At 39.9% G+C, this 8584-nt stretch overlaps 1 protein-coding gene across 1 annotated transcript; it reads right to left on the bottom strand.

Moving 5' to 3' along the window:
• Nucleotides 1–789: 789 nt before the first annotated feature.
• tdgf1 (teratocarcinoma-derived growth factor 1) lies at nucleotides 790–6771 on the bottom strand. The gene is made up of 6 exons (XM_020640091.3): nucleotides 6241–6771; nucleotides 6100–6152; nucleotides 5217–5432; nucleotides 3645–3759; nucleotides 3434–3543; nucleotides 790–1687 (listed from the first exon to the last, which is right to left on the bottom strand). The coding sequence occupies exons 1-6, from the start codon at nucleotides 6261–6263 to the stop codon at nucleotides 1581–1583; spliced, it is 624 nt and encodes a 207-aa protein (XP_020495747.1). The 5' UTR covers nucleotides 6264–6771; the 3' UTR covers nucleotides 790–1580.
• Nucleotides 6772–8584: the final 1813 nt, after the last annotated feature.

Here is an 8584-nt window from a genome sequence, read left to right as displayed (position 1 = left end):
CGCCCCCATCAGATATACCACACACAGAGAGAGAGAGAGAGGACAGGGAGCTTAAAGGAAGAATGTCCAACATGTTACACATAAATATATCAGAAATTAAGAAATCCTGTGTAAAAGTCTCTCTGAGTCATGACTGTCTACAATGAGGGAGAAGCTCGAGTCCCGCTGGCTGTGTTGTTGTCAGAGCTGTGTTTACATGGACCGGACGGCCGGCTCCTCCCTTTGTGTATAAAAGCTGTTTTAGTCAAGGACTAGAGAGAAGAACATACTGATTATTTGGACGTCACGTAAGTGTTTATAGATCACGCTCATTCTGTGTTACATTTACAATGTGAAGCTACGAATTAATCAGTGTGCTAACATTAGCATGCTAACACAACAATGCAGGACACAGGTGATTGCAGCTCGAGCAAAGGAACATTTTGTCCTCCGCTTGTTAGTGCTTAATTATGGTGCGTTCTACTCAATAACTCTTTCATGTGAACGCGAGTGGAGGGGGGTTGGAGGTTTGTCTCTGATGGAGAGCGGACACTTCAAAATAGCGGAGGTATTGCTAAAACAGTAGTTTGTTTTGGTTTCATACTGGTGCTCAAGGGCGACATCTACTGGATCAAAAAGTCACACATTCTTCCTTTAAAAAGAGGATTTTTGTTTTTCTATTGTTGGCTTGAAAGAAAATGTCATAATGTTGAAAAGTTGTTGGTTTCAGGATAAAACATGAGCTAATATATCAGCTACTATCATGTTAATGTGAGTTATTTCTGTTTCTCACGACACAAACACAAAAACTTGCGCAGCAGAAAATTTTAATAAACACAAATTCAATTCATGTTTGTATTCAACGGACTAAATGTCACAGCTGCTCACAGTTTGTGCAAAGAGACAAAAGACACAAGAAAACTCTGCATCTTCTACAAAAAAAATCCTTCAAGAACAACAAAAAGACACACTTTCATAAAAATCTTATGTACACTTTCCTTCACATAGAACTTGTTCTTCATGACATCAGAGACACACAGACGGCCTTCCACTGGAAGGATAAGTTTGAGGAAGCTGAGACACGGAGAGTTTGGACCACAGGAGCTTCGGTTTCTGTTTGAATGCTGGCGTACATCAGAGGGGGAAGGCGGACAACTCATCCAGTTAAATACCCTTTTTTTTCACGGCTATATCTGGACTTAGTGGTTTGAATTCTCATTAAATATTCAGCACAGAATTCTTAAAGTGGAGGGATAAAGAGGTGATCTGTCACACGGTCTGACAACATTGTTTAAAACCAGCCAGATTTGAAAAGTTTCAGGAGTTCAGTCATAAACTTCCCTGTTTCCTGTGTGTCCACATTTCTCTTCCATGATGCAGAATCTGAACAAATATAATAAATATTTTCTAAAAGCTTTAAAAGCTTTGACTGTGTTTGGAAAGTGATCTTTGGTCCTGAAGAAGCATCTCGATAAATGTTCGATAGTCCAACATGGTGTTTATGAAAAATAACCATCAGAGGAGGAGGAAGAGAGGAAGCAGTTTGATAACTGTTTGACAGTCCTCAGTGTCTTTGTTTCTAACATTGCGTTCATGTACCATCAGAGGAGGAGGAGAGGAAGAAGGAGCAGCGTCAGAGAGATGAAGCAGCTGCTCGGAACCGTCCGGACAGCTGATGATCGATACCAACGCACTTCCTCAGAGTCGTCTGCAGAAAGACACAAACAGGAAATGTGTTAAAAACTGGACTTCAGAATTAAGGTGTAATTTCTTAGAAAAGAAAAAATCCATCCTCTCCGTCTTTTGCCTGCTCCACTTTTCAGAAAATGTGTGCTCAAACAGGCTGTTTGGAGATTTTCCCTACATGACATCACAAAGGGCAGTAACCCCTCCCCCAGGTGGGTGACACTCTCACAGCTAGGTGTTTGTTCTGCCCTCTGAGTCTGCCTCTTTACCATGAAATAATGTTCATGGTGCCCATGCCACCCAAGCACTTCTAGAGAGAGGGGCGTGGTCAGACACCGCTCATTTACATATTTAAAGCTACAGACACAGAAACAGCCTGTTCTGAGCAGGGCTGAAATAGAGGGGTTTATAGACATGATCAAATACAGGATCAGAGTGGATTTAGAACAAGATACTTCAAACACATGTTTCAGGGAGCTCTGAGATTTATTAACACTGGTTGAAGAGGAGGAGAATATGTGACCTTTAAGTCGATCATTAATTGTGTTGTGTCCTTTCTGTTGTGTTTACAGTATTTATTAAACTTTGTTTGAATTTCACTGCTTCATTTTGTACATTTAAGATTCCATTGACAGTTAATATAAGAAATGTGTAAAGTATCATCCTCTTTAATGTTCTTTATCAGGACTCTTCTGAGTCTGTTCTTGTACCTCTTATCTAATCTTCACTTCCTGAGATACATGTGTTCACTGTAAGGCAGCACTCATGGAAACACCATCAAACAGCAGCAGTGAGGACAGTCACAAGCACTTCAACCAGGAAGGTAAAATGTGACGGCCAAACCATCCGTTTAAGAAAAACTGCTTTTCTAAATCAACTTGACACTCGCCTACACTGGAGACTGTTTCAGACAAGTCTTGTTATTGGATAAAGAAAATATAAGATTAGGTTGGACAGAATACTGAAGAAAGAAGATATTATGCACCTCTAAACCATCGAGTGTGGAGACACTTTGTGATATCATTACGGTAAAACTTAAAATATCCCAATTTAAGGCCCAGTTTCTTTACTAGCCCAGTGTTGCTGCACACTAAAGCTGTAATTCGAGGCCTGTATTTATTAAATGTTGATTAGTTTTGAGGACTGAAAATATCTTAACAATTTACAATTCTATCGTCTTTCCCATCTTCCCCTTGGAGAACTTTTGTGAGAAATTAACTAAAGGCCTCTCTCATATTGACACCTGTCCCAAAGAAAGGCCATGAGGATTAGGGCCAGAGTCATTTTACAGACCAGAGTAAGTAAAAGCTTGGGTTATTAATTGAAGTGTTACAATGAGCACACTGTGAAGGAGAGACCTGTTGTATTCAAATGTTTTGCATTTTATAATAAAAGCCCTGAACTGCAAATGAGCAGAGGGGCTTCTGGGAGGTCAGACTCAGGGAGTCGTTCACACTCAGTGGGAGTAAACAGGGAGTGTCCGCTGGGTGTTTGCCTTTAAAGTAGGTAAGTGTGAACGACACAGATTTTTGAATATAAGGTCTGACTGCCAGGCGTCAATGGCTCATCTGCACCTTTTCTGTCTGTTCAATGGGTGAATGCACGGTATGGAAAACTACAAGCTTACGCTCAGATTCTTTATTTTCACAGGACAAACACAGACTCTGACTTTCACCACCAAGGAGGTTAGTTCAATCTATTCTTTAATGCACTGTCTCCCGATTTGGGAACCTGTGATCTACTGGATGATTTGAAGAATGAACCTTACCGCAGTTTTTGTGGAAGACGTGGGGGAAGCAGTGCAGGGCGCCGTAACCACAGCGACAGTACGAGCATCCTTTCTGAACCCATTCCCCATGAGGGATCTGGCCACAGTTCCTACAGAGGGAAAGAAAAGAAAAGATGTAAACAATCACTTTACACAGCACGGTGCCATGGTGTAGCTGCAGAACTGTGTGCTGTGCTGTGTTTCCGTCTACCTGACGCGCTGGTCGTACTCGCAGCTCCTGCCCGTGAAGAATGGCGGACAGGCACAGAAGCTGCCGAGGATGCAGGTTCCTCCGTTCTTACAGCAGCTGCGACTCTGCTCAGCACCTACGAGAGAACATGCAGACATCAGAGCTGCAAACCACAACAACTTACATCCTCAGAATTATTAAATTCCTTCAATAAGACTTGTAAAGTTCATGTATTTCAAACCACTGAACTTTGTTTTGTTTTGTATATATTCGGGGGTCAAAATAACATTAGCTTTAAAAAGTTAAGCACTTCTTCTGTTTGGGCTTCAGCCAGCAGCTTAAAAAAACAGGTTTATCAAACAACATTCACTTGTGTTAGTTTTTAATCAGCCTTATTTTATTTATTTTTTCCAGGCTGAAGACACATTAATTTCTGCTGTAAATACTGTCTTTTTTTGAATGAGTGTGTGCTTCTGCAGCCAGCCTCAAGAGGACACTCGATGAACTGCAGGATTCTTGTTTAATTTCTTTTTTCCTTTTTCAACACTGGAGGTTTGCAACTTGGTCTTAAAAACTGCATGAAAACTGGCCCGCCAACTAGCATTTGTAGCAGAGCATTGCACAAAAAGACACCCAAGTATGTAGAGCTCATGATAGTGTAGCTATGATGTAGATTCAATGCAGAAGTATAAACCAGGCTTTAGAGGGTTTATTTCTTTTTCTGATCAGGTTTTAAGACCCTATTAGACCAGCTGAAGACCTCTACAGGGCCCTCAGAGCCCCTCTGTCTGTCTGTATCTGTGAGATAAACCAGAGTCTCCATGTGGCGGCACATTCCTGTCGTCCTCTGCTTCACATCGACAGACAAACACAGAGAGTCTGAACAAACATGTGAAAGTAACAGAAAAACACTAAAAGTACCCGCAGACGGACGGAGACATCTGAAGAATCTTCTCTATGAACACTTTTCTAAGGTATCGATTAGTCTGCTTCCTCTGTTTGATTTTAAATCAGATGTCCTACTGAAGAAAGTACAGTCTTTTTATGATAGTTACACACTCTCCCAGAAGTCCTTTGATTTAAACTATAATGGCTCAAAGTTGCAAGTTTAAAAATACTTGAATTACTAACTTGTTCTCTTGTTGTGTTTTCTTAAGAATAAAGGCAAATAAAAAATGAATATGTGAATGTATAACTGCATATTCTAGTTTAATTTTTGTCATTTTTTCTGCGTCTGTTTTACCCTAAAAATTTGCAGAGAATGTCAAACTATTTGCACATTTTCTGTTCGTCTTGAATCTTATACTTTCTACTTCAGTGATTTAAAAATTGTTTTGTGTTTTTGCATTTGTGTGCTCAACATTTCCTTTTTTATGCTTTCATTTGAGAGACAGGACAGTGGATAGAGTCAGAACTACCAGCTACTGGCACCCCCGTTCAACATTTCTTGAAGCAAGTTTTCCGAAATATTCATTAAAGTATTTAGAGGTTAAGGAGTGAAAATAAAATAACATGTGATGCTACACCTTGATGTAGTGAACTAACTCATGATAAATTCCTGACTTCCTTGTTTCCTCTACTCTGTGAACTTACTTCCAGTGAGGCCGATGAAGGGCAGCACAGCGCTGGCGTCCCGGTGTTTACGGTCCCCGCTGTTCTCCGAGCCCACCTGGGTAAGCTGACCCAGGAAGTCCTGCGAGAGCTGCTGGGACTTCACCACCACAGAAAAAGAAGAAGAAGGAGAGGAGGACACAGAGGGTGATGAAGAGGAAGAGGTCTCGCTTCTGTTGCACTCTTCTCCCTCACAGGCTGAAAAATAAAACAGAAAAAAGGTCAGTTTTGTGCCTGTGCAGAAAGTTCCCATCATCATCCCTCAGTTTTACTTTCTCACTCCCACTTTGAGCTTTCCTTTCTTTCCATCAGAGTGAGCACGACTAAAGACACTCAATGGGTTTGAGGTTCATTCTGCAACTCGTCTATGAGTGGTCAATGTCTGACTAATCGTTTTTATGAAGTTACAATTCTGGTATCATGTCTGCTTTAAATAATTTCACCTGTGTGTCAAACTCCTAACTACCATATTACAGTTTAAATTAAACAATTATTATGACATGAATATATGTCATATCTGCATCTTTGGGTAGTTTTTCAGCATCTAGAAGTTTTCCCCCAAGATTATAAAGCATGTTCTTTTATTCAACCAATTGTACCTTTACTACGACAGTGATGACTTTAAGAGAGACACTCATCCAAACGAAAACTGTAAATGTATTCAGTCCCACTTTTCCACCCACTGCTTCACACTGGTTGTAATGGTGCATGATGTGCTTAAAGGTTTGTGTTATAAGTTAGAACTAAAATGTTGTTCAATTTAAAAACTCTGCCAGAGAAACACTGTTTCACCTTCCGATCGCCTCTCCTGTCCAGTAAACACATATTCATCACATTCAGAGAGATGTGTTTGTGATGTACAGACCTGCAGCAGGAGGAGCAGCACACTGGAGACACATCACTACACACAGCACCACCCTGGAAACAAACAAACAAATTTAGACCTTTAAAAAAAACATGAGGATCCAATTAAAGTATTCACTACAGCGTTCATTTCCAGACTCACCTGAGCAGCTTTATCCACCTCATTTCACAAAGAGATGTTTCATTAAAGTCCAGAAATGTGGATTTGACGGGTTTGTCAATAAAAAATGTAAAAAAAAAAAAAAAAAAAAAAAACTAAACCAACTCAGTGAGCTTTCAGACAAAGTCCCTGAGTCCAATTAAGGGAGAATAATTCCAAGAAGGGTTTTAAAAAACGGAGATTCTTCTGTGTTTGCTGCGTGGGGGGAAAGTTATAAGAGAAAAAAGGTCCCGGTTCTGGTTCACGGTTTAGTCCTGATTTGGAAAAGATCCGCAAACGTCTTCTGAGTCGAGGTTAAATCCTGCAGCAGTGAGTGTGTCCTCTCAGAAGTTTGTTGTTTCACTGCAGTGTCTGAGTCCTCTGAAGCAGTTTCTGCTGTCCAGGTGAATCTAGTGGGGGGCTCTTCAGACCACGCCCACTCTGGGTCGCTCTCTGTTTCCGTCCGTCTGACGTTTTTCTTTTCTGGAATCAACAATCATCATGGAAACTGACCCGACCAAAAGAGAAAATTGGATAATTGTGCTGCTGAAAATGACCTAATTATTCACTTGTTGGTATTTCCCATTAGTGATGTGTATTCCCACGTGTTGTTTTAAATATTTGACTGATTTTTGAGTTTTAGTATTAAAATCAGTTTGTTGACTTTTACATTGATATATTTCTCTTTTATGGTGTTTATGCAAGAATTACTGCTGATACACAGGACATAGCCTGTTCATGTATCTATCTAATAGCCTGTTAAAGTGAGAATAATCTAAATCAGGATTAGTATTTTAGAGCAAAGTTGTCACTGAAGTGTGACAACTAAAAATAAGAAGAATAAAAAACAAACTTGTGTTGAAACAAACAGTCTTTATGTGTCTGCAGACATAGATACTGTAAAATGTAGAATTTGTTCACGTTTGTTTCTACAGTATACATCTTATATTATAACACTCATAATAGTTGAGTGTTATTATTGCATGGCCTTGGGACTGTCTTTACATTTCACTGCAGGTCTGAGCAAATCTTGAATCTTTAGATGTAGATTTTTAAATTGACAGTTTATAGAGCTTCCTTGTTTTGTCTTTTTAAAATTCTCTGGATGTTTTCTGTAAATAATCTTAAATCTTCATTTTGCATGAATTTAAAAACATTTATTCAGAAGTTGGTTAATTTCTTTCTGCAGAGAGCAGAGTGTCTTTCTTCTTTCCTTCTTCCTCTCTTCCTTTTTCTCACCTCCCTCCCCCTCCTTCTGTCTCTCTCACTCCCCCATCTCTCTCTTCATAAACATGCATATAACCTCCCTCGCCCATCCAGCCCACCCTTCACATGATAATGACTCTGCTTCTTGCAGATGGGTCTTTAGATTTGTGCTCATTAAACTGAAACTTTCAGAAATGGAGTTTAACAACAATATCAGAGACAGCATGTTTTAGTTCAGTGCGTCATGAGACGATGTTGTTTATGTTCACAAAATAACTCAAAGAAAAAACATTTAAACAGGAAACTGAACTCAGAATCATATCTAAGTCCCCTTTTTATACAAATATACTCAAAACTTTCAAAAGAAGAGCACACAGGTCACTTTTCTGAGAGGTGTTAGATCGCAGTTCAGCTGCTGGCCTCTCAGTGTTTGTTTGTTTGTTTGTTTACTTGTGTTTCAGGAAAATGAATGACTCTCTATGTTATTACTAGAGATAAGGAACTGTATTACGGTCAAAAGGCACCACACAAAATATCACACATTACATTTTATACACTTCTTTCTTCTTGAGGACCGCTGAAGAGAGACAGGAAATGTTGAGAGGAGAGAGAGCAGGGACGACATGCAGCAAAGGGCAGAGGTCGGATTCGAACCAACTGCGACAAGGATTCCAGCCTCTGTACATGGGACATGCAACATAACCGCTAGGCGCCCCATTACATTATGTATATTTCAACAAATTATATTGTTGCAAGTTCAGAAAACACTGCAGAGAATATCTGAATATCCCCTCCACTTGAGACCTTGGCATGTCCTGTTTTATTGATTTTTGACTTTGAATGTCACATAATCACCAGCTGCTAGTTTTTGTTTCTTGAGCCCTTTTCACACCTGAGATGAGATGAGATGAGATTCAACTTTATTGTCATTACACATACACAAGTATAGAGTAATGGATTGCATGCTCTCCATTATGCGGACGGTCTGACGCGGACTTTTGGATTTTGGCATTAGTCCTCACGGACAAAAGCTCCCTGATTTTCTTGTCACTAAAACTGGGCAGACATGATGGCAGGTCAGAGTTATAAAGTGATTGTGATCCTCAAGCTCGGCTGTTTTTATTCACCCTGTAAAGCGTTG

The sequence above is a fragment of the Labrus bergylta genome, chromosome 17 (genome assembly GCF_963930695.1).
Source record: "Labrus bergylta chromosome 17, fLabBer1.1, whole genome shotgun sequence".
NCBI lineage: Eukaryota > Metazoa > Chordata > Actinopteri > Labriformes > Labridae > Labrus > Labrus bergylta.
The sequence above is the reverse complement of the archived record's forward strand: the minus strand, read 5'-3'. Positions and strand labels throughout refer to the sequence as shown.